Source organism: Conger conger, chromosome 5 (genome assembly GCF_963514075.1).
Source record: "Conger conger chromosome 5, fConCon1.1, whole genome shotgun sequence".
Taxonomy (NCBI): Eukaryota; Metazoa; Chordata; class Actinopteri; order Anguilliformes; family Congridae; genus Conger; species Conger conger.
In genome coordinates, this window is record NC_083764.1 from 6,045,664 (window position 1) to 6,071,308 (window position 25,645).

Consider the following 25,645-nt stretch of genomic DNA (forward strand, 5'->3'; position numbering starts at 1 on the left):
CAGCCCATGGCCAGGGGCTGTAAAACAGGCCAGCGCTGACACCGGCTACGAGCCGCTCGGCCGCTGGACTCCCTCCCCGTCTGGCACCGCATTAATCAGGGCCTGAACTCAATTAAACAAAATGGCCGCCTGCCGTCCCATGATTTGCGGGGCCGGACACAAGAGTATCGAACGGCGGAGGATAACGCCGCTTTCTCTCGCTCTCTCTCTTCCTTTCCCTATTCCCTTCTTTCAGTGGGGTGTTTTCTGAACGGGAGAATTTTAGGCTTGCGTTGTCCTCCTCTTTACAAAGGTAATGATGAAGTGCTATGCTGACAAACCAGTGGCCTGTTAGGCCTCTGTTGTCTGATAGAACAAGCAAGTGAAGAAACACAGAGAACCTGGGAATCCACTGCTGATGCTAACTGGCCAAAATGCAGTATAGAACAGCACAACGCATGAACCTGAACATGGAACTTCCTTCTCCCTGCTTCTCGCTGTCCACCCCCGACTCCTCCTCCTCCTCCTCCTCCTCCTCCTCTCCCTTCTCCCACTCCTTTTCTCTCTCCTCCCCCTACTTCTCTCTCTCTCTCTCCTCCTCTTCCTCTCCGCTGATCTCAGCTGGCAGTGGAGACCCTAACAGGAGTCAGACTCCACCAAAGAGCCGTCTGATGCTGCACTCAGCCGGGCGTCACCCAGTCCACAGGAGCCTTTTTACGAAAAGAAAAACACACTTTCCCTCTCGCTCTCCCTCTCTCCGGGGACCTGGCTTCACATTCCTTCAATACAAATGTTAAAAAAATAATAAAACAGGCAGGCACGGTTCTATTTGGGGAGAGATGATCTTTTCTGATATGCATTCTCCCGGGATTACTGTTGCCTCTGGATTAAGAAGTATGTCAGAGACGTGATTGCTTTTAATTCATCTCCGCCCCTTCCAACTTTTACTAGAATGTGAATCTGGATCTACGGGCTGGAAACCGGCTCCCGTGTTATTATCTACATTAAAATGGCCCCCTTACTGCACACTGGGGGGCATTTGCCATGGCACAAACACAGGGTGGATTCCGTTATCCTTTCTTTCCTTATTTGCCGTCTCCTCGTTTTTCACACCTGTTTGGAAATCATGCTCGCACAAACTTTCATCGACAGCCTCCGTCGTCCAGTCAGGAGAGTGCGGGCGGGCGTGACATCACCGTGTTGTGAAGTCGGCCATGGCTTTGCATTGCGGACAGGCTCACACACCAGCCGGAGGAGGACCATTGCCGACACCAGACTCAGGGGCCCATCCACGTGCTGGAACAGAGCCTTAATGGAGCTGAGACCAAGCATTCCCACAACAGAGATTTAAATCTCGACCCAAAGCAGCGCTCAAAAAAACAATAAAGGAAAAAATAACTAATTAGAATTCCGGTGGAAGGATTTGTAACCCAGCTGGGAACACCGACTAACCAGAGTCAATATACAGCAAAAAGTCATGGTGAATGAATTGGGGTCAACCACATGCAAAACTCACTGGGCAAAAAGATCACAAGGGCTGAGGCAAGAATCAAGTAACATGAGTCAATGTTCAATCACAAAATCCAATGGCTATTTTATTGTATTTTCAAGGTAAATGCCTTTAGCAGATACCAGATTGTGGGCCCCTCCACACACTGGAGCAGTGCCTTCACTGTGGGGCCCCTCCACACACTGGAGCAGTGCCCTAACTGTGGGGCCCCTCCACACACTGGAGCAGTGCCCTAACAGAGGGGCCCCTCCACACACTGGAGCAGTGCCTTCACTGTGGGGTACCTCCACACACTGGAGCAGTGCCCTAACTGTGGGGCCCCTCCACACACTGGAGCAGTGCCCTAACTGTGGGGCCCCTCCACACACTGGAGCAGTGCCCTAACTGTGGGGCCCCTCCACACACTGGAGCAGTGCCCTAACTGTGGGGCCCCTCCACACACTGGAGCAGTGCCTGAACATGACAGAACGGCAGCAGACCCGCGCGGAGCGTGTACTGCTTACGGCCAGAGCCGCAGCAGCAGTGAGATATGTGCTACGCGCCGCCGCGTGAAGGCTCACCGAACACGACGTGGTGATTCACGCCGTGATCTCACCAGCTCACACAACAACAACAACAGCAGCAGCAGAAATACATAACATAAGAGCACTGCAACACTGACGCGTGGGCAGGTGATATAACGAGATATGATCAAGCCGCGTAGTAGAACCGTGATGAATTTTAAGCGTTGTAAAAAATAATAAATAATTAATAAATGCAAAGCACTCGACCGGTCGCCCCGGGTCTGTGGGATGTATGAAGTTCTGCAGGGAGCATGGGATGAACTGCGGGGGCACTTTAAAAAGCAGCAGATCCACAAGGACCTCCTTTGTACAGGATAAAAATAAATGCCCCCCTGTAGGACCATCTCTGAGTGACTACTACAAGCCACTGTCCCCTCAGATGTCTCCTCTCCCCAAGACAGACTCAAAATATTCTCTTTCACAGCATCACAGAAATGCCTGTCCATAGGCCACTCCCAAAATCTCACTCCTCCTTGCACATATTAGACACAAACAGCAATCAGAACTAATACCCGAAACAAGTGCTTTTTATTAAACAGCGTAATTTAGCTGTGCGATTCACACCCATTTCTGATCCGCCTCTTCAAATACAGCTTCTTCTAATCAAGATAGAAATACCTAGGCTAAGTTATGTAGACTTTGGTCAGACAATGCAGAACATTCACCACATACACGTATTCCATCACTTGGTTACCTAGGTAACCTCCTATTGGGTGCAGCAAAAGTATTTGATTGGTTCAAATAAACAAGTCACTCCTAGGACAGTAGTAGCGCCAACTTTGGTGTTTATGACATCACCAAAATAGGCTCGTGTTCTAGAACACCTGAACAAAATGAGCCGCCCACCCAGTCAGTCTCACAAGAACATTCAAGAGTGTCACAGAACTTTTTGTTAGGAACACTTGCTGAACTTGGCAAGAAGATAAGTGTGAGAGAAGCTAACGTATCATCAACGATATAAGACACTTTTAAAGCTTAGAAGAAAAAATAAAAAATAAAAATAATCGTCTCAGTGGTTGGATTTAAATGTCCGGAAGGTCCAGTAGCCTTAAGAAAACACATTACATCAGCCTGTGTGTCCTCTTTGTCAAAAGAAAAGGCATTAGTGTATGCGCTAGCCTTAATGCACACACGCAGGACAAGAGAGGATGTTCATTTTGCTTATGAGAGGGCAGACAGGAGGTCATTAAAAAGCTAAAGACATACTGTACCCTCAGAGCAGCTATGCTAACTTGCCTATAGTTGCTGTAGGATGCAGTAGATTGTAGTCTTGTAAGACGCTCCTATGCCAAGTTGCCTATCATTGCTGTTGGATGCAGCGAGATGCTTTGTCTCGTGAAACGCAGAATGATTCACAGGCTGTGCCCAATCGAGGTCAAGCAGAGAGCTCTCCAGTGGGAGGACTCCGCTCTAAACACAGGGAGAAATAATATTAAAATAGTTTTAATTAATTTTTTTTGGCTTGTTGTTGTTGTTCTGATTGTCTCGCACAAACAGGTGAGTGCCAATTCACACCCTGCAGAACTGCGAGAAGAGACAAAGTGTGGTGAACGCGAGGGGCGAGACTCAATGTTCAATTACCTTACCATCAACCATGAGATTGCATTCCGATACGATTAGCAGATCGGCAAACGCTTAATAACAATTATGCATTTACTTGAAAAAAATAAAATAAAATTGCCTGTTTGTTATTTCTGAAGGAGAGCCAGGGACCCATAAACAATATGCAGACAGTCGACGGACATCTTAACATTCTCCAGCCGGAAACTGAACAGTTTGGCCCCCAAAGGGTGCGAGTGAAGCAGGGGAAGAAGGGAAGAATATTCAAACACCAACTTCAGCACCATATACTGTGCCTCCCCTCTGTGACAGCTTTCACATAAAACACACTTCAGCAACCAAGACCGGCCTGAAAAAAAATACACTTAATAAAATCCACTTCAGCACACTTACTCAACAGGAGAAAGGGGAGGAGAAAGCCCCACTCCCACACAGGCAAAAAACACTTTTTAACATTCCTCACAGAATCTGACAAGCACAGAATCACCCACTATACAGTATCCAGTTATTTGCTGATGCAGTTATCCAAAGAAACCTACAGTTGATTAGACTAAGCAGGAGACAATCCCCCCTGGAGCAATGTGGGGTCAAGGGGCCTTGCTCGAGGGGCTAACTGCAGCACTGATCTTATCGTGGCTGCACTGGGGCTTGAACCACCAACCTCCCAGGTCGCGGTCAAGCAGCTTAGCCACTAGGCCACAACCCTGCGGTTCTGTGTGTAGGGGTGTGGACACCAGGGCGTCTGCATCACAGAGGACAGTTACCCCTGCAGCTGTTCCGACACATTCATTGATCAGTTAAGTGCTGAGTGACAACTAAAGCCAGCACACCCTGCAGCTCTCCAGGACCAGGAGTGAGGACCCCAGCACACCCTGCGGCTCTCCAGGACCAGGAGTGAGGACCCCAGCACACCCTGTGGCTCTCCAGGACCAGGAGTGAGGACCCCAGCACAACCTGCAGCTCTCCAGGACCAGGAGTGAGGACCCCAGCACACCCTGCACCTCTCCCGGACCAGGAGTGAGGACCCCAGCACACCCTGCAGCTCTCCCGGACCAGGAGTGAGGACCCCAGCACACCCTGCGGCTCTCCAGGACCAGGAGTGAGGACCCCAGCACACCCTGCGGCTCTCCAGGACCAGGAGTGAGGACCCCAGCACACCCGGCGGCTCTCCAGGACCAGGAGTGAGGACCCCAGCACACCCTGCGGCTCTCCAGGACCAGGAGTGAGGACCCCAGCACACCCTGCAGCTCTCCCGGACCAGGAGTGAGGACCCCAGCACACCCTGCGGCTCTCCCGGACCAGGAGTGAGGACCCCAGCACACTATGCGGCTCTCCCAGACCAGGAGTGAGGACCCCAGCACACCCGGCGGCTCTCCAGGACCATGGTTACAGACCCCTACCCCAAAATCACACAGCTCACCAAGACCATCTCTCCGTCCGTCTCCCACACATCTAACAGTCCATTGGGATGGGACACTTCACCCAAAAGTGCCTTTGGGTACATAATATAAAAATGTGGTAATTTCTTTGTTATCAAACAAAAAAAATAAAAATCTAAAAATAGTGAAGAAACAAACAAGGGAGTTGAACAAGCTGATAATTGCAAAGAATTAAGCAAGCTCTAAAGGCAATTATACATAACGCATCCCAACGCTCACAAAAAAAGTATTCCCAACGCCGAAACAATAATGCATCCCAATTCGAAGATGTGCTCCCAAATTTCCAGTTAGCGCCAATGAATTCTCAAGAGCAAAATGCCCCAGAAACAGGAACACAGTGGAGCACAGGCTCAATCACTGCAGTGGGAGACGGGATTAACATGAGGCGGCGGAGTCACATCCCAATCAGAGAACTGGGCTTGGACCCCAAACGTTGTGGGTTCAGATCTAAGCTGAGGCACTGGTGCTGCCATAGTAACAGGAACAGACCCCGTAAATGTCCCACGTTTCACGAGCAGAATTTCTATATTAAAAAAACCGAGGTGATTTATTATTACACTTAGCATTAGCATTGGCTGTACCATTATATTTAGCATACGCTAAATGGCATCGCTTCAACGTGTGAACCTTACGTTGCTCGCAGGTGCCGAGAGAATCTACGACACCTTGGCGTTACCTCACATCGCGGGGACGGCCTCGGCGAACGCGTCGCCTAGAAACAGCGGGGCGAACCGAAGCCGCGAAGTCAGGGACAGCGCACCGAGCGTTTCCCGCCGCTTCCTTCCACGGCGACCTCTGACCTCCGCCACCGCCAGGCGTCGGCCGCTCGATCTCACGAGCCGCTCCACAGAAGCTCGCTCTCGCGTCCACTCAGCGGTAAAGCGCTGAAGCCACTTCGCTGTTCCCTTATTGGCATTTACATTCCAAGTGTAGCGGGGTTAGCCAGGCTAGTTCAGCTAGTTCGCCCCGTAACCACGGTGAAGTGCGGGCGAAGGCCCCCCGGGGCAGGTTGCCGTGACAACGCTCCCCGATGACGACCAAACTCCCAAATTCAAAAATAACGTCGTTGCCCTCGGCTAGGGGCGAGTTCGTTTTGTCTTTAGCTGACTGGTAACGCGTTCATCCGGCAATTCTTTGGACGAGCGAGAGGCTTGGGTTCAAATCCCACCTCGGAAAATGTTACACTGTAATTTTCCATTTTAACATGTTCGACCATACACATCCCTGAATAGGCATATCCCTGTAATCTTGGAACGATTTGTTTCAAAGAATATATTCATCCCCATTACTACAAGTAATCATGGGCGATGTGTTTTCCAGCGTAAAGTTTTTTCATGTGTTCCCACCTGCAGCTGTTATCAAGAAATAACACGCTGAAAAGACAAACAAAAGAAACGGCACCAATTCCTGTCAGTCAGAAAAATCCTCTCAACGGATGACTTCATTGCCACACTGAAAACTTGTGGAGAATTAATCAACACTACAACCTCGTAGCACAACAAACAACAAGTAGCACTGCTGTCTGTTCAGTTACCAAAGTTGCATTCTAAAGCAAGGCACCTAAGAGAAACTGGGAATGGGTGTAGAAACAGTAGACAGGTCAGAATGCCACAATAAAAAAACTTTTTTTCTTCTGAAGTTCAGGCCTGCGTTTGCTGTGGTATGTACAGCAAAACAGCAAGAGACAATTAAAGGTGCAATAGGTAAGATTTTTGTGTTAAAACATTGTTACAAGACCATTGCTAACCCTTCCTATCATTGAAAAGGGCTCACTGACATGTTGACTCACCCTCTGCCTATCTTTATAGTCCTTAAATTCGGGTTTCAAAATAGAGTTGACGGACTGACACTGTACCAAAACATTGTACAGCTGTACAATAATTAAAGCTCATTGGTTAAAGATTGGTTCTAACTGCCACAGCCAATGGCCTAGAGGAGGGTTTCAACGTCAGCGCGTTTATAGAGAAGGGAGAGGGATAAACAGTGTTGTGGTTTGAGGGTGTCTGTTGCTGCAATTCCTCTCTCGATCATTAGAAGTCTGATACTACCCATTGTACCTTTAAACAACACCTGACAATATTACAGTGCGTCGGTTCCATTCGGGTAATGTGAAAGCTTTGGGCTCTTCTAACTCGACGGTTTCAGTGGCCAACACATTTAGTCATTCAGCATTACTAGGCCAACGTACACCTACACCAAGCCCATTCTGCAGTACAGAAAATAATATGAACCAAGAAAGAAGGGGAAACAAGGTTACACAGACCACAGGCACAGGCACAGACACAGACACAGACACACAAAGCAGCAAAATAGAATGAGCCACTAATTACGGAATTTACTGGGATGCAATTTATTTTATTTTTTTAAACAAGTGGGTATCAAACCGGCCAGTGAACAAGAACAGAGGATTCTCCTTATTCACTGAATTTTATTCAAACACATGGAGAACATTATCCACGCAAATGGCAATGTATGGACAAGCGATGAATTTACATCCAAACAAAAACACACACGCCTTGTTATTTACAGTAAGAAACACAATCTCAGAAAACAATTGGCATACAAGATCGTACTCGAGTTGAGGGGGAAATAACTGACGCTGTTTTTCAGCTCCAGTTTAAAAATCAGGCCAATATGTTCGCACTCATCGATGAAACGGACCGATAACTGTTTTTTGTTAACCGATTGTTCTTCCGGCGTCCCAGAAATAAATGTCTATTAAAATCCAGAACCACAATATTTATTTCCATCTCTCAATCAGGGATATGACAGAATGCACCCTAAACGCGCCCATCAATCTAACCCCTCAATTAGTCTAAGTGTTTTTCCTCAACTGTGAGACTCACATTTAAGCAACAGAGAGGGGCTCCATTTTTTTTTTTTTTTTTTGATGACTAATTCAATTTGACTTCTTGATGTAAACATCAAGACGAAAAGCATTGGACACACTCAAAAATTATTGTCACCGTGAGGCCAAATTCTCTCCATTTATTTCAGATATGCATAATCAATGTCTTGTGTCACCAAACGCACAGGATTTACACACACCTTCATTCATATTTTAACATCTGAGTGGCAAACGGACGACATGACATCATCCTCCACTGTCTGCACTGGACCGAGTGCATGAAGCAATCAATTTAACGGAATTACTGTTTCTGTAACATTTGTTACTGCAGAAGGGCCAACAATTAAATAGATAGACGGCAAATTACTTGGAACGCGTTTTGGTTCGGCATACTGTAAATGAAATGCAAGTCATTTCAGTCTGGAATTACAGGGAAATTTTGTAAACATTAACTCTGCAGTGCACAATCTGTCCAAAATTAATGTTTATCAAACAAACTATCAATTTCAAGGGCCCAGCAAAATCTTGGCCATACTTGGAAAGCTAACTAAAACAATGCCATTATCCAAGCAAACGGATGTCACCAGAACTCCAGCTCTCAGAGGGCCAACTGCTGCAGAGGAGGTTCAAATGGAAAAGGTGAGGGGGCGCGTGGCCCCGCATCTGCTAAAACAGAAATTAAATTGCACGGCTCGAACACCAACCGATCAATGACGGCTTCGCCGTCCGCTGCCGCCACTTTCCGAGTGCTGACGCGGCTCGGGCCAGCTGACCGGCAACAACAACCCGGGAAACCCAACGGCCCCGCATACATCACGTCACGTCAAAGCGCACTGCAGAAGCCCGTGTACGAGACTGCGTGGAGCCGCCGTATAGACTGGCAGGGGACCGCGCACTGTGCTCCACGCTCCTCAGAAAACACGCACTGCAGGTTCACCGTGGCGGTTAAACATTCACGCCAACTTTTAGTTACAAAATTAAGCGCTTTGTCGTCCAGCTTTCAAATAAGAGACCATTAAATGCAAAGTGTTTGTGTATTAAAAAAAAATAGAAAACAAGCGCAGGGTGGTTTTTAAACCAAGTTATGTATTATTAATGAAGAAGAACCATACTGAGGCTCCCACAACAGTTAGGAGTTCAAGGATCTGAGGCAGCTTTGAAAATATGCATATATCCAATATAAATCCAACTGCAGTCTGATGTTTAAAATATACACTTGGGTTGCCAAGCATCTATACAAGTCCCTGATCGCTCAGTGAATTTTTCAGCCCATTGTGTGATCTGCAAAAACCTCACACGGATGAACACACAACCTTAAATGTATAGGCTACACTGGAATAATTTGGGACATTTCCACAGATACAAACAAACAGTCTAATAAAACAATTATGGATTGAAAGCATAGAAAAAAATATATATCTACCTGAAAATAAATTCCCCAAAAATATCTACAATGCAATTGAACTTGCAGTTGGCTCTTAAGACTTACCAAAAAAAAATAAAAAATAAAAAAAAACCCATCTTAACAGTGAGCATCTATTAGATAAGAAACCCCATTTAAAAGAAAACAAGTACTGACACCGGGCTTAATTCTCTTTGAGCATCCGAAATCACAAAGAACTCACCTCACTGTTGTGTCCCCTTAAATTGAAGTTGATCCTCTGCGGGGTATTCCTGTCCCGTCTGCAGTGGCTGGAGGTGAAAGTGACGCCGACCACCCCCCTCCCGTTCCCCGTCGCCAGCCACCCTTCCTCGTAGTATCGCCTCCGACATACGGGCTTCTCCTTCTCGCTCTTGGGCACTCGGCCTTTCCACGACAGGCAGAGGATGTTGGAGTCGCTGCAGAGGACCGGGCCATGCTCCACCGCCGCGAACATGACTACGGCCTGGCCGGGCAGACCCGATTTCCGTCAGGGAAAGTGATTTGGGAATTGTTTAAAGTGATCAGTCTCTTGTCCCGGACGAGAGTCCAGTCTGGGTCTCCGGTCTTATTTTTGCGCTTCCGTGATACGTTTCAGAGAATTAGCACGCTGCATAGTAACAATGGTGATATTCAGGTAACAGGTCTTTCCGAGACGAGTCAAGTGATGCAAGAAACCCACGTCTACACGAAGTGCCTGAGACCGTGTTATTGGTTTGAGAGGAGATGCACGGATTCTTTTTTAGTTTGTGGTTATCCAGATATCAACGTAAAAAATTGCATAAATAAAAAGGCACGCAAATCAGGTCATGTTGATGTCACACCAGCTTGATCAACCATCCCAAATATACACAAAGCGTAATAGTTACAATGAATTGTTTTCTTTACTTTGGGAGAGCCGGCCTCCTCTTTAGCCATTTATTTTTGTATATTCCAAACAATGGAAACTCGTTACATAATCTGACCTCAACTGCTATTAAATCGCCAGACCCAGACTTGTTCAGTGAAACGGATCAAGGGAAACGCGAATTCGACTCCCCCTTTTCTAGACTGAACACGCCGGGCGCAATTACATAAGCATGTTCATTGTACCAGGCCGTTAACTGAGGTTGTAGATGTTAGCTGTATCTGTATCCAAAGCAGGGTATTATCTTTTGAAAAGCCTCGCGTGCTTCTTGAGGTGTTCCAATCAGGTTTTTCTTTTTGCAGTCTCCCAGATACCCAACCGTGCTTCCCTCCTTGCAGAAAACCACTAGCCGTATTCTGCTAAAATCTTAATCTTGATTCCAGATATCCAATTCAGTACATCATCGCTGGACGGTAGGCTACTACTGCTCCGTCGAAGTCGGAATTATGTGCCCGAAACAATTTTCAACTCCTAGCATCAACTGTCCATCGGCAGGAGTGTCCCTTCTCCCGGTAACGTCATCCCGTCACCGTCCTTGCCACCAATCAGCGTCGGGGATCCCGTCTAGGCTCTTCTAAGTCACGAAACATACAAAGAAAGCAAAGAAAGCATTAGCTAATTTTATTCACGGCGGCAGCAATGGTAAGACATACGGTTGCCGTGACTGTAACGCATACAAGTGAAATGACTCTTCCCAATCACTGTCTTTTACCTGAGGCCAAACCCAATGGTAATGAGGCATATTCCCAGTACTGTACAGCTAACAATTAGTTACCAGTGTGTGTGTGTGAGGGAGAGAATGAGTGAGGGAGGGAGGGATGGATGGGGGGAGAGAGAGAGAGAGAGAGAGAGAGAGAGAGAGAGAGAGAGAGCGTGCGTGGGTGGTCATTCGAAGCATATAATTTCATATAATTTCCATAATCTCTTAGATCATTTCAATCCATCATATACTGTGAAGCACAAAACGTTTTTATCCTATGATCTGACTGAGGAAACAAAGTCCAGTTACGTGACTGTAGGGAGGAGGTTGCACGATGACAGCACCGTTACATCAAAATATCTTGTCAGCCAGCTAGCTCCGTAGCTCATAACTGAACAAAAAACATTGATAACTAGGTAACATAAACACCCGAAATAAAATGAACAATAATTCGAGTTTCAAAATATTTAAACTCAATAACAGACGAATTTTGCATAAATGACCATGTATGCATGTTCTCAGCTTGCTAATATCCACTTTATATCCGTATGGCGCTAGCCCGCTAGCTAGCTATAGCCATCGAACACAGGTAGACAAGTCTGCGAAAAAATGTAGCAAACGTTAACTAGACAGCAAAATAAACACAATATTTTCGCCGACAATATTTGCACCTCACATATTTCGCTAGCCTCCGGGCCCTGCCCTGTAGTTAACACTGTAACAATACATATTTTGTGAATCTGAGAAACCAATGACACCTGTAAAATTGAACGCCATTCGAGATCTACCTAGCTTAGGGAGCTAGCATTCCTACAAACTGGCAAGCTAGCAGAATCACTTTGCAATAGAACAACCGCTCCGCCAAAATAACAACGATAATTTAGCTAGCTAGATAGATAGATATACAGCTAGATATAGCTGGTTAGCTAGTATTATAGTTATCCAGCAAGCTAGCCTGTTACACAAAGCAACACGCTGTAGCTAAATACATTTTCAAGTAAGCATGTATAGACTAGAGCTAGCCACCAATTACTATTTTCTCGCAAGCAGAATGCGACAAAACATCCCGTATTTTCTACAAACACAAAAGGCAAGGAATGGAGCTAGCTAGCAAGCTAGCTTGCTGAATAGCCACGCTAGCTGGCTATGCTAAGTAAAAAAAAAAAGCCCGTTTTATTCATGTTTTACGAGCAAGCTAGAAAGCAATCTTGCAGGTTGTCCGAAAATTCTATAAATATGACAGCCAAGTGTACTGAATCAATAAACCCACGTTTAATAAAACAACAGCATGCAAAACTCACTTTATTGGGGTGTATTGCCGAAAATATCTATGAATAACAATCCACGGCTTACCCCTTGTGCCACTCTGCCTGGGCCCGTCTCCAGAGTCACGTGACTGTCACATGATCCTTTTTTTTTTTTTCTCCTGGGTTGACTTACCACATCTCCTCCAAGACAACTGCATCACTGCAGTTGAAAGGAGAAAAAAACTGAAATATTGTTTCGTTTTTTTAGGAGGCCAAGCAGCACATGTACATAGGCACCCAATTGTATTTGCATCCATTATTATTATTATTATTATTATTATTATTTTTATTATTATTATGTTTTCTTAATTCAATTGACTTTTCAGTAACATTGAAAAGTCTGTTATACATACATTAATAGAAGTAACGCATATCATGAAATGTTTCAAATCGTTAATGTGGTAGTTTTATCTTTAAATATCAGAAGTTCCATAGTATCAGGTAAAATGTTGCATACCACTGAGTAGGTCCATCAGAAAATGGTTTAAAACGAAGAGCAAGCAGCACAGTATATTCCTTTATTCAAACATTATAGTCTAAAATAAAAGCACCCAGGTGTAAGATACATAAAAAACTTCGGGGCAAAAAATATATTTTTTGTTGGTTTGTTTGACGGCAGGCTGTAGCCTAGTGCATAAGGTACATGACTGGGATTTGGAAGGTTGGTGGTTCAAGTCCTGGTGTAGCCACGCGAAGATCTGCACATCTGCTGGGCCCTTAACCCCACACTGTATCTATCACCTCCCAAAGAGCTTCAGAGGGGTCAGCTTAAGTGAGAAACATCCCGGGGGAACAAAATGGCTGGTGGTGATGCCATTCGTTTTCATTATTTCCTTTGAAATTTTAACTTAGCATGAAAACCAACACTCTGGTGCACACTATAGAAATAATCACACTCTGACCAGGCAAAGTGGTTTAACTGAACCCTACGCCAACATTTTATTAAGCACAATTAAAATAAACCAAACAACCCCTTACATGTTTGCAAATCATTTGTATTAAATTGTTAAGACACGATGAAGCAAACCGATTAAATAAATGTCTGATGAATCTGCAATTTCACATGACCACCTAAATAAATTCAACAAGTCGGCCATTCGGCTAAAATAAAAAGTGGATTACAGTGCTCAGACCGCAAAATACTGCTTTTATTTTGCTGCTTTTTAGTTGAACGAAGGGGGAAAACTATCAATTGATTTAACTGAGAATGGCATTCATATTCGTACTAATGGTTCACGTGCAATCTGTCAAATCTTTGCATTTAGGAAAACTCAAAAACAGCCAGTGTTGTAATGTTTCTTTGATGTAGAACGACATGTCCGTTTATTTCTGGGTAATGGGAAAGGAGTTCTGGTCCATCAGGTCCCCCACTCTCTCCTGCAGGATCTGAACAACCTCCGCTAGAATGAAGACATGCGTGTCGTCCAGGTCTTGGATGATGAACTTCTTCCCCAGGGCCGATGTCTCATCCAAGTACAAGAGAAACTGCTTCATTGCGGGGTCACTGTTCCACAGAGGGGAAACGAGGACTATGCTTTAGTACAACACAAACAGCGAAGACATGTGGACCACACAATCTCAGTACAATATGCATGTAGGCTATACGTATAAAGTGCTAGTTGGCTCCATTTTTGACAGTTTGTGCTTTCTCATATCCGAATGCGAAACTTAATGATTATTAAAATGTCACTATAGATGTCCATAGTTAACGTTGTTAGCCAACATTACCATTCGACAAGGACGCCTTTCAAAACATTAACCATCCTTCAGACTGGCGTGATCAGGCAAACGAGTTGGGGACTGCACGCTGCGATACGTCCAAGCGAAAGGGGGCAACTGGAAGGAACACATTTTTAAATAATGTTAAGTTTGATAACAGTGACGACAGCAACAACTTTATTTATCCTATTCTTATTGTAAATGCCAAGTTAACGTTATTAAAACGTATTGCTTGGTAGGATTAACGTTACGTTACCCACTCGTAACTGTCTGTTAGTATAAAACTTTTTATGTAACTTGAAAATGAGAAGCTAAATTCACAGCTGATCAATTTGTTAATTCTGAAGTCTATTAGTTGTGCTAGCTAGTAACTAATAGTAGCTAACTAGCTAAAATTAACGCTAAGGATTGTGCTAGCTAGCTGCCGGCTAATGTTTACCTGCACAACGAAACGTTAGTCATCTAATTTAATACTGTTCTGAAATCAAATTAATACAAACTGTCTATCCAATTATACATTATCAAAATTATCCCCAACTGTATTTATTTTATGGAAGATCTTTCGCAAGCAAGCTAACGTTATACAGCTTACGTGAGAGTTGTTGTGGTCACGATGCGAAATGCACTATGGGCCACGATGGCATACAAAGAGGGACATATCGGAATAACGCGTTAATCAGGTTTGGAAACATTGTGGCTGCTACACAAAATGCTCTCAAAAATGCTTGTTTGCTTGGACAAAAAAATTCATTCATTTTGAATATCATTGAATTGTAAGCAGTTTTGGCACCATATGTATAATAAACATTTTCGGATCAGTAAAACGTTGGTTTATGAAACAAATAATTGGAAATAGCCTGGTACTGTTTTGACACAAAATAAACACACAACCATCTTTCGGCCCGTTTATTCAGTGCACATAATTTATAGACAACGCCCGATGTTTCCATATATCAGAATAACCATGTTCAAGTCAGAGAGATCCTTTGTAATGTAACTTAGAAATAATAACACTGGTCATCAACAGCCTACAGTTGTTACTAAAATGTAAGTACAGACATTGCCTTCCTGATAAATAATGTTAATGTGTATTTTTTAATGCATTAAACTGCACCTGAGGTAGAAGTGAGAAAATATGGTCCTAAACAAGGCAATCATTGGGTATCTTAACATATAAATAAGTATATCTTTCATTTAGTAATTAGGGGGGTGGGGGGTGGGATAAAAATGCACATTTGGAGTACCGGTTAACACTGCATTCAGTGCCTCGCTGTTCAATGTACACTAAGTGCAGTACAATTGAAATGATATGACCCTATTTACTAAAACTGTGAGTCAAGTTTACTCCAATATTTACAGGGAGGTTCCATTCCATAACAATCTCTAAAAGTAAATGGCAAGTACTTTTATTTATGTTTCCTTTAAAAATTAATGTTCATACGTAAGCAATCTCAAAATTTATCTTTTCAGCCCCCCCCCAGAACAGCTGTTACTCGGCAAATGACCACGAGACCAACACCTTTTAAAACATTCAAATCATACAACACCACAGATTCAGAGTGTACAATTTAGAAACACAATTTCTTCTCCAAATTCCAAATGACCCTCTCTGCATTGCATTCTTCCTCCAGTGTACCGTATGGACAGCAGTACTTCATTAAGTTGGGTCAGACACTGTAGTTGTGCCCTAAAAACAAAAGTCCTGAGGTCAGTGTATGACTTGGGGCCCCAGTGTGTCTTGGATGAACTGCAAACTCTGCTTGTAGAGGAAGGAATCCCTTTTCTCTGGCTTGCAAATATTAAGATGGTCCACATCCACCGGAATTAAGTCACCGATCCCAAGATCTGGAATGAATGACACTGACAATTAGGACATCCTTCGCAATAGCACAATGACTTAAATAAAATAAAATAACTCATTTTTACTGTTCCTCCTTATTCTGAGGAAGACATCAGGTGACATTGGAAATGTCAGTTTCCTGTCTAACTGATTAAAGCCTGACCGTAAGAGCAAGAGTCTTCAAGTGCGCTCCAACTCCCATTTCTTTGAATTTGTCCACTTGATAATCCCCCCCCCCCCCGAATTTGAACTCTCAGTAAAGAGCTTCCATGTCGGCCATCTTGGGTCAGATGTCTGTATGAAGGAGGCCTACCGGCAGACTGCTCAGGCACCACCAGCATTTTGATCATGGGGCCGACATTGGTGGGCCTGGTTTCAGTAAAGCTCAGAACTTTAATGTCCTGGTCCTGGGCCATGTTCAGAAAGTTCTCATTGAGCTCACGAAGTACTGGAGAGTCTGAAAAGAGAAGAGAAGAGAAGAGAATAAACAAAGGAAGTTTTCATAATAATAATAATAATAATAATAATAATAATAGCTTTATTTGTATAGCACCTTTCATGCAGACTGCAGCTCAAAGTGCTTAACAGGAAGAATAAAAATAAAAGGCAAAAACAGGGAAAGGCACAGCAATCATAATCCATTATAAAGGTTTAGAAACATGGAAACAAGATGTACAATCAAGTTAAACCCCCCTCCTCCCCCTCCAGCAGCTGTGTGGTTCTCCAGTGTAATACTAATGTGTGCAGCCGGGACAGGAGAAAGCTCGTAATCACACTCCCTCCCTTCCCCCGGTAAACTCCCAGTGGAGCATCAGCGGAGACATTAGCTCAGAGATTCATGCGAGCATGATGTCAGCACAATATTTTTAACCAGCTCAGGACTGGGACACAAATGAAAACAAGCTTTTTAGCAAAAAAAAAATCTAGCGGATCTAGTGGGGATAAATCTGCGGAAAATGCTGATTAATGTGCACCGTCCCTGTCAAATAAGCAATAAACATTACAGCTGGGGTAGGCGATCTTTGGCCGTGAGCAGAATCTGGGCAGAAGAAGAAAGATTTTGAATGTACACAGTCGCGGAAAAACCCACCCCCTCCTCTCCAGTCAACCTCTCGGGGTGATAGGCAGGTAAGCCCGCCCCCTGGCTGAGAGCTGGTCTAATTGGATGTTAGCTACTGGGAGCGATGAAAAACAGAAGTCCCTGAAAATCTGTCCTGGGGCAGTCACAGATATCAGATTTCCCCCCCCCCAGAGCAGTTGGTTTATTGCTAGCTATCGGAATGTGAAGAGAATTTAACCAAATATTACCCCCCCAAAAAACTGCCTACCCCAGCTCTAAGCAGCAATAAAGCAGTGCAGTACAATACAATACAGAGGACATCAGGAGAACCACATACCGTATAATGAATCAACTGTCTGAAGGTAGACCAACTTCTTTCCGAAATTAAAAACAACTACAACACACAGAATATGAGTACATACACACACTCATACTCACACACCCTCATGCACACACACTCTCTCACACACATACACACACACACACACACCTCTGGAGAGCTCCTTGACTTCTATAGAGGGGAAGAGCAGGTATCGAACATTGACTGAATACTCTGCCATGAAGGTCCCAAAGTGAGGAACGCTGTAGAACATGATCCCCTTCGTGTTCCTCAGCAGCGGCTGCATCTCTGGGTCATTCACCGCGTCCAGGAGCATCTTCTTCACCAGCAAACCTCAAACAAACAAAAAAAGACATTCTAAAGCCACACAGACTTTAACCCTTTGAAGAGCATGTTTTTTCTGTTTTCTATTTTTTAGAATTTTACATTTTTTCTAATTTCAAAGTCAGTGTTCTAGAACGCCACTGCGTTCAGTTACCAGTAGTGATTGTGACATCAGCAATAGAAAGTTCAGTTCATAACATTCTGATCACATATTTGTGACCTCACACCTTAAATGGTTAAAGCACCTCACAACTCCCACAAACAGTTCATAACAACATCCCATACAGTTCCCACAGAGTGGAGGAAACCGTGTGTGCAAAAATCCCCCAAAAGACAAACACATTACAGAATTGCCCGCTGTTAGCGTGGCGCTAGCTGCTTGCATCCATAGGTCGCACCATCCCCTACCTCCCATGCTATGAGCCACCCAAATGATAGGCTTATCGCCAACGCCCGCCGTCTTCAGCTTGTCCAGCAGCTCCCGGCTCCTGTGGGCCAAAGACTTCCTGCAGAACACGGCCGTTAAAAGCATGACATCATCGGTCTGCCACACAGAAGGGTCTCCGCAGACTAATCACAGACTGAGACCAGCCTAATCAACCCCGCATCAAACACTCGCTGTCAATCGCACCTCTTGGGCAGAGAAGACCTGGGAGGTGTTTTGCAAAGCAGGATTACTGAGTTAGCTGGATAACTGCACTGAGTAAAACCCACAAAGCAGGATTACTGAGTTAGCTGGATAACTGCACTGAGTAAAACCCACAAAGCAGGATTACTGAGTTAGCTGGATAACTGCACTGAGTAAAACCCACAAAGCAGGATGACTGAGTTAGCAGGATAGCTGCACTGAGTAAAACCCACAAAGCAGGATTACTGAGATAGCACTGTAAATAGTCTCATCAGAGCCTGCAATTAAAAAAACACTTATTTCGAGAAATTGGAACAATTCTTTTAAACCATTCATAGTTTGAGGGGAAACGTCTCTGTAGCTGAGGCTGAAATCTACTCCATTACATAACAGGCATTTAGCAGATGATTTTATTCAGAGAGACTAATGCAGTTCTACATTTTTATACTGTACCCATTTATAGAGCTGGATGTATCCTGAAACAATTCAGGTTAACCCTCTGAAGAGTAGGTTTGTTTTGGAATGTTCTTTAAAAATTCTAAAGCAGTGTTCTAGAACTCCATTAGAGAACATTCTAATCACACATCTATGATCTCACACCTTATCTCACAAGCCACTGAGCTCCACGTCCTACGGGCAGTAGTGTCTATAGGCATCTGTTCAAGCATGTGCTATCCCTTTTAAGGGTTAAGTACGTTTCTCAAGGCCGCTATACTGCCCTGCCCGCGTCCGCCCTCCTGCCACTCTCAGTACGCACCTCTGGTTTTCGACGGGACACTTGGCCCTCCAGTCACTGAGGTGTGTGTCGTACTCCACGGACAGGATGCGGAGGTGGGGGCAGTCTGCGGCAAGCCACGACTGCAGGGCGGAGAAACAGAGGGGGGGGGGGGGGGGGGTCAGGTGAGGAGGAGGAGGAGGAGGAGGAAGGCTGATGTAGTGCAGAGGTAGCTGCAGAAGGTTTATGTTCTGTGCTGTACCATGATGAGCCAATGAGCTGCTGACTCACAACATCTTCAGGGAATCCGTTTGCCTCTTTTTTTAGCCTCAGAAGACTGATGCATACTATAGTTCACACACACACACACACACACACACGCACGTGCACACGCACACGCACACAGACACACACACACACACACACATTAAGCTTGAGAAGCACATTCCAGGTCACACAGAGTGAGAGATGCCTGAGGCCTCTGTACCACTCCTCCCCTTAATTAGAGAATCTGGATCAATGATTACTCCGGATCGATTCGGGCGCCCGCGTGCTGAGGGCGCTCAGTATCTGCTTGTTTAGAGTAGCGGGCCGCGGGGGGGGGGGGGGGGGGGGGAGATGGGCTACGAGGCCCTAATTAAATCAATGTGTTAATTAACTAGATTCTGTTCTCTTGGATGTTCTAACTGAGGACAGATCAGAGACCGGGGAGCTTCTGAGCACTGATTTAGGGTCCCTGGAGAAACTGCTGAGATCGTAACCTGAGAGAACCACGGCTCACTCCCCACAATGCACTTCTTTTGCACAATCACCACCCGCCACCCTGACCTGTACGTTCTGACCAGAGATTATTTTATTTTCCTGAAGAGACAGAATGTGCATTTCTGTAATGTGCTGTCTGTTACTGTACAACTTAATACTGGGATTGTCTGATACCTTTACACTTATACCCCATGACTGACATCTTTACGTTTATACCCAATGACTTGCACATATTCAGATTTACACCCAAAGGGAAAATAAAGCTTGTGCTGCAAACTCTCAGTTCAAAAACTGTAATTCATACAAAATGGAGTTATATGTGCACACATACCATTCTGCTTTGAAAGGAAACTAATCTATCCATGCATGTCTGGTCAGCTTTCTCTCTAAACCCGAACAGTGAGTTAATCAGAACAGTGATCAGCAAGTCCCTGGTCGGGCTGGTACTGTGGTTTCCTTGTGCGGTATTTCAGCAGGTTATTGTATTTCCTTCAGTGAAAGGTTAAGGACACACACCTGCACTGCCGTAGAAGATAATATTCTTTCAAATGCACGAATCTAAATATCTGTCTAGCGCATTTCATAATTGCATGCCGTGCTGCCTTCACCTCTCTTTAATTATTCCTGATTAAGAGCATTATACAGCCGCCAGCTGTGTGTATAAACCTCACAAGACTGGTGTTACCTTAAACCTTCCTGAGTCCTCACAACACTGGTGTTACCTTAAACCCTCGCTGTGTCCTCACAACGCAGGTGTGTTACCTTAAACCCTCTCTGTGTCCTCACAACGCAGGTGTTACCTTAAACCCTCTCTGAGTCCTCACAACGTAGGTGTGTTACCTTAAACCCTCTCTGTGTCCTCACAACGCAGGTGTGTTACCTTAAACCCTCTGAGTCCTCACAAGACTGGTGTTACCTTAAACCCTCTGAGTCCTCACAAGACTGGTGTTACCTTAAACCCTCTCTGTGTCCTCACAACGCAGGTGTGTTACCTTAAACCCTCCTGTGCCCTCACAACACAGGTGTGTTACCTTAAACCCTCTCTGTGTCCTCACAAGACTGGTGTGTTACCTTAAACCCTCCCCCGGGTCTTCACAGGTGTGTTAACTTAAACCCTCTGTGTCCTCACAAGACTGGTGTTATCTTAAACCCTCTCTGTGTCCTCACAAGACTGGTGTGTTACCTTAAACCCTCCCCCGGGTCTTCACAGGTGTGTTACCTTAAACCCTCTCTGTGTCCTCACAAGACTGGTGTGTTACCTTAAACCCTCCCCCAGGTCTTCACAGGTGTGTTACCTTAAACCCTCCTCCGGGTCCTCACAGGTGTTACCTTAAACCCTCTGAGTCCTCACAAGACTGGTGTTACCTTAAAGCCTCTCTGTGTCCTCACAACACAGGTGTTACCTTAAACCCTCCTGTGCCCTCACAACGCAGGTGTGTTACCTTAAACCCTCCTGTGCCCTCACAACGCAGGTGTGTTACCTTAAACCCTCCCCCGGGTCTTCACAGGTGTGTTACCTTAAACCCTCCCCCAGGTCTTCACAGGTGTGTTACCTTAAACCCTCCTCCGGGCGCTCACAGGTGTGTTACCTTAGGCCAGCACTCGGTGTAGTCATCTCGAGTGCCTGCGGCTTTCTCCTCTTCCGTCAAATCCTGCTGCCGCCAGGTCTTAAAAGCAGCGCCCAGCAGCCCGTGAACGAAGAGGACATCCGCCTTTATCGGCTGGCTGGGGGGGGTGACAGACAGGGATCAGACGCTTTAGGTAGCTCGTCTCCCAAAGCAATTCAAACGGGAGAACGCTCAAACAGTTTGCGTTTATAAATAGATCTGTCGCGTATAAATAATCATATGCACATCCTGAGACAGACAAGGTGCTGGGGATGAGATAATAATCGAAAGATATTCGGCGCACTTTTGAACTTCAACGCCCCTTTAACTGGTGATATGCACGCGTGATAAAAACAAATGACGTTTCCATCCTGTCTGGATCTGCCTCTCAGGATGAGGAAGAGCCAGACGTCTTTTTTTCATGTGTACTTAAATGGATATGTCACAGAGATAGCCAGGCAGTGCCCAGCCGGGGGTCGGGGGGGAAGCAGGGGTACCTCGTGCGGCACTGGGGGTGTAGGATGTACACCCCGTCCTGGTACTTCTCCTGCACGGCGTCCCGGTCCAGGTTGGCCAGGGCCCTGGCGGCGTGGGAGGCCTGCATGATGTGGGGGGACTGCATCATCTCCGCCAGCACAGACACCCACCCTGCGTATACAGACACACACACACACACATTACACACAGACACCCACCCTGCGTATACAGACACATTACACACAGACACAGACACCCACCCTGCGTATACAGACACATTACACACAGACACCCACCCTGCGTATACAGACACATTACACACACACACACACCCTGCGTATACACTGTATATACACACACACACACACACACACACTCACATTACACACAGACACCCACCCTGCGTATACACCGTATATACACACACACACACACATTACACACAGACACCCACCCTGCAGAAACCTGTATACACACACATTACACACAGACACCCACCCTGCAGAAACCCGTATACACACACCCACACACACATTATACATGTACATGAGCACTGCATGCACAGGCAGAACACATTGACTGTGCCTCCCACCTGACTGCACTATGGCATTGTGCAGGCTGTCGTTCAGGGCCAGGTTCCCTATGATGCGCACGATGTTCCTCTGGATTTTCTGGGAGTCGTTGCGGAGCTGGAACACCCTCTGCAGCAGCAGCAGGCCCCCTTTGGCCACGATGGGATCACAGTGACTGGGGACCTGAGGGGCCAGGGAGGAGTATTAGCATGGAGTATGGATACTATATCTTACTCTTACTTCTCTCGATACTTATGGTGGTTTGCATACTATGGTAACATAATACTGGGGCTACCTATAGCCTAATGGCTAAGGTGCCTATAGCCTACAGGCTATGGCACAAATAGCCTAGTGGCTAAGGTGCCTATAGCCTACAGGCTATGGCACATATAGCCTAGTGGCTAAGGTGCCTATAGTCTAGCGGCTAAGGTGCCAATAGCCTAGTGGCTAAGGCTAAAAACTGGCAGGAACCATTATTCCCTCAGCTGCAGGGAGGGGGATACCTTTGAGTGCTGCACCAGTGCCTGCAGGCAGAAAGACTCCACCTTCTCCGAAGGCACCGAGGTCAGGCTCTGCGCGTAGGGCAACCCGTTCCCCCCGAAACACCACAGTCCTCCCTGCAAGAGGACAGAGGGGCGTCCTGTCCCATTCAAATGCATTTCACCGGTCAGCCTCAGCCCAAAGACTTTTAAGTGTGTGTGTGTGACAGGAAAGGGAACAGCAGTCCTTTCACAAGGCAGAATTCAGGGGCAAGCAAACTAATCTTAGGAATTACTTTACTTACAATTGGATGATATCTGATTTGATGAAAGCCAGGAGTTACATACAAATATTTAGCCAGGCAACCTTAATCCCGCTCTGTGAAATAGCTCCCATTATTTGGATTTCAGTAATTTTAGTAATTTCTCAATTTTTTTCTCAATCTATTTTTCTAAAAAATTACTTATTTCTTTATTTCCATAAAAAAAATTAATAATAATAATGTAAGTGCACATTTGTGAAGCACTTTAGGTGCATGAAAACTGCAAATAAACGCACTCACTCAACTTAGTGGTTTAATAGGAAGATCATTTTGTCTAAGTAAGATATTAACTTAATCTTTGTGCATGTGCATTCTGCCTACTTCAAGGGCTGCAGTAACAGAACCACACCACTAGAGGTCAGGGGCCCAGCAAAGGAGCAAAGGTCTGCAATCTGTGACTCTTCATCAGTTTGAACATGACAGTCATGATGGTCACTCCTAAAAACAGAGCCAGGATGGGCAAGTCTGAATCTGAATGTACTGACTCACTGTGTGATGTCATAATGGGGATGGAAGTCCACAAGCTTGAATGTACTGACTGTCTGTGTGATGTCATAATGAGGAAGGAAGGTCCACAAGCCTGAATGTGCTGATTGATTGTATGATGTCATGTTGAAGAAGGAAGGTCCACATCCCTCAATGTACTGATTGATTGAATGATGTCATAATTGGGAAGGAAGGTTCACTCATGCAGGTGTTTCCAGGTGTAAAACCTCTTGGTAACTGAAAGGAAATGATCGGAATTCCCCATCAAACCTTCAGAACTCCAGCAGAGATCGTGCCGCTGGATGAGCTATGAATCAAATGCTAGCTGCTAGCCGCTTTTTTTTTTTTTTCCGGTCACGGTGAATATAACAATCATGACTAATTTTGCACTACACATCTTAAGTGGGCCAGCCGAGTCATCAGAATGCACTGCTCTTGTTAAAGAGTGGCTGAGGCCCACGCCAGAGACACATCACCCCGGCCTGATATTCAGGAGTACAGCTGGAGAAGGCTTCCAGGTTCACAAGCTGCTCCTGGCATATCCAAGGGTGAGTATTCAATAAATCACCCTTTTGAAAAAAAAAAAAAAAGAAAAAGAAAAAAAAGGCAGTCCGTTGAACTAGTGTGTGTACTGTGTGTGGACTAGTGTGTGTATTGTGTTTGAACGAGTGTAAGTATTGTGTGTGAACTAGTGTGTGCACTGTGTGTGAACTAGTGTGTGTATTGTGTGTGAACTAGCGTGTGTATTGTGTTTGAACTAGTGTAAGTAGTAGGGCGGCCTGTAGTGTAGTGGTTAAGATGAATGACTGGGACATGCAAGGTCGGTGGTTCTAATCCCAGTGTAGCCACAATAAGATCTGCACAGCTGTTGGGCCCTTGAGCAAGGCCCTTAACCCTGCATTGCTCCAGGGGAGGATTGTCTCCTGCTTAGTCTAATTGTGTTTGAACTAGTGTAAGTATTGCGTGTGAACTAGTGCGCACTTGCTGTTGCTCACTGTTTATTTCAAAGATGTTGCTTTTTTTAATAACGTGCGTTCTCTCTCAAACGCATGGCTCCAGGCTACCTCTGGAGACGGCCACGGTACTGCACTGTGCAGAGCTGCAGTCAAACAGGACGTGTCCGCTGGGTCTCTCACACCAGGCGTAACGCCCGGGCCCTGGCCCCGCCTCCTGGAGCAGCGTCAGCGCGAATCATCGCCGCGTTCGCCGTTTCCCTCGGCGACAGAAACAGCCGGGAGCGATGGATTTTAATATCCATATAAAGCGCGTTCCTTCCCCCCGCAAACGATCCTCCGTGTGCGATTACACCGAATCTGTGCCGGCTAATAAAGCTGGGATGTGAACGCTTCTTTTCATTACAGATAAGACCGCGGGAAGACATATTTATTCAGCATTCCCCTACAGACGCGAGTCTATCTAGTACATGTAGCCGCATGTAAATGTAGCCTATATAATCACACCGCAAAAAACGTCTGTCTTAAGCATTTTCGTCTCGCAATAAGACTTAATATCGTATTTGTTTTCTCTCAAGCAGAAAATATTTTGCGTTTTAAGTTACTGGTTCGCTTGACAAGTGACATTTTGAAATCTTGAAATGAGTCAAATTGTCTCACATCATTGGCAACGTTTCTATTTTTTTATTTAGCAAAAGAAGTAAAGATTTTAATTAAGATTTTAAGACTTAAAATATTTGTTGAGATTTGACTTATTTTGTAGAGTATGTTTAATGACATGGGGCAGACAGTAAGTCATTAAGGATGAGGATGTTAAAAAGACTCCAGCTCCCAGCATGCTCGGCGTGCGGGATGGGTGACCTACCCTCTGCGCTGCGAGTGATTGGCTGCTCTCTCTCAGGGCGAGCGAGGTGAAGTACTGAACGCACTGGTCCACTTCCGCCTGGGGCAGGGACGCCAGCAGCTGCCTGAGCCTGTCCTCTATGGAGAAGCCCTGTGAGACACACACACGCACGCACGCACACACACACACACACACACACACACACACACGCGCACACACACACACACACACACACACACACACACACACACACACACACATGCACACACACACACACATTCAT

The 25,645-nt window shown here is 45.4% G+C and overlaps 3 protein-coding genes across 10 annotated transcripts in view; all 3 read right to left on the minus strand.

Annotated features, from left to right (window-relative positions):
* tulp4a (TUB like protein 4a) overlaps positions 1-12,297 on the minus strand; it is a 42,019-nt gene extending 29,722 nt beyond the window's left edge. Inside the window, exons 1-2 of the mRNA XM_061242988.1 lie at positions 12,228-12,297; positions 9,525-10,800 (exon numbers count right to left, since the gene is read on the minus strand). Of these exons, the coding sequence (XP_061098972.1) occupies positions 9,525-9,776 (252 nt within the window). The 5' untranslated portion in view covers positions 9,777-10,800; positions 12,228-12,297. The remainder of the gene's footprint in view (positions 1-9,524; positions 10,801-12,227) is intronic.
* Positions 12,298-13,143: 846 nt separating this feature from the next.
* Positions 13,144-14,609, minus strand: gtf2h5 (general transcription factor IIH, polypeptide 5). 2 transcript variants are annotated; one of them, XM_061243526.1, is made up of 3 exons: positions 14,545-14,609; positions 13,962-14,069; positions 13,144-13,737 (listed from the first exon to the last, which is right to left on the minus strand). In XM_061243526.1, the coding sequence occupies exons 2-3, from the start codon at positions 13,994-13,996 to the stop codon at positions 13,557-13,559; spliced, it is 216 nt and encodes a 71-aa protein (XP_061099510.1). In that variant the 5' UTR covers positions 13,997-14,069; positions 14,545-14,609; the 3' UTR covers positions 13,144-13,556. The 2 variants fall into 2 exon arrangements, with proteins under 2 accessions (XP_061099510.1, XP_061099511.1); XM_061243527.1 differs by lacking the exon at positions 14,545-14,609 and adding an exon at positions 14,392-14,534.
* Positions 14,610-14,843: 234 nt separating this feature from the next.
* Positions 14,844-25,645, minus strand: part of serac1 (serine active site containing 1) — a 19,615-nt gene continuing 8,813 nt past the window's right edge. For all 7 annotated transcript variants that reach the window (XM_061244153.1, XM_061244151.1, XM_061244149.1 and 4 more), the window contains 10 exons: positions 25,384-25,512; positions 22,781-22,894; positions 22,298-22,460; positions 21,726-21,876; positions 21,211-21,346; positions 18,902-19,002; positions 17,925-18,022; positions 17,343-17,525; positions 16,106-16,249; positions 14,844-15,797 (listed from right to left, as the gene is read on the minus strand). In XM_061244153.1, the coding sequence (XP_061100137.1) occupies positions 15,661-15,797; positions 16,106-16,249; positions 17,343-17,525; positions 17,925-18,022; positions 18,902-19,002; positions 21,211-21,346; positions 21,726-21,876; positions 22,298-22,460; positions 22,781-22,894; positions 25,384-25,512 (1,356 nt within the window). In that variant the 3' untranslated portion in view covers positions 14,844-15,660. The remainder of the gene's footprint in view (positions 15,798-16,105; positions 16,250-17,342; positions 17,526-17,924; positions 18,023-18,901; positions 19,003-21,210; positions 21,347-21,725; positions 21,877-22,297; positions 22,461-22,780; positions 22,895-25,383; positions 25,513-25,645) is intronic.

Excerpts from the sequence above, each read along its gene's own strand:
- gtf2h5 (XM_061243526.1), bottom strand. The coding sequence starts at position 13,996 with ATGGTTAATGTTTTGAAAGGCGTCCTTGTCGAATG. Across the intron at positions 13,738-13,961 it reads AAAGGCGTCCTTGTCGAATG|TGACCCCGCAATGAAGCAGT; the intron begins GTAATGTTGGCT and ends TCTGTGGAACAG.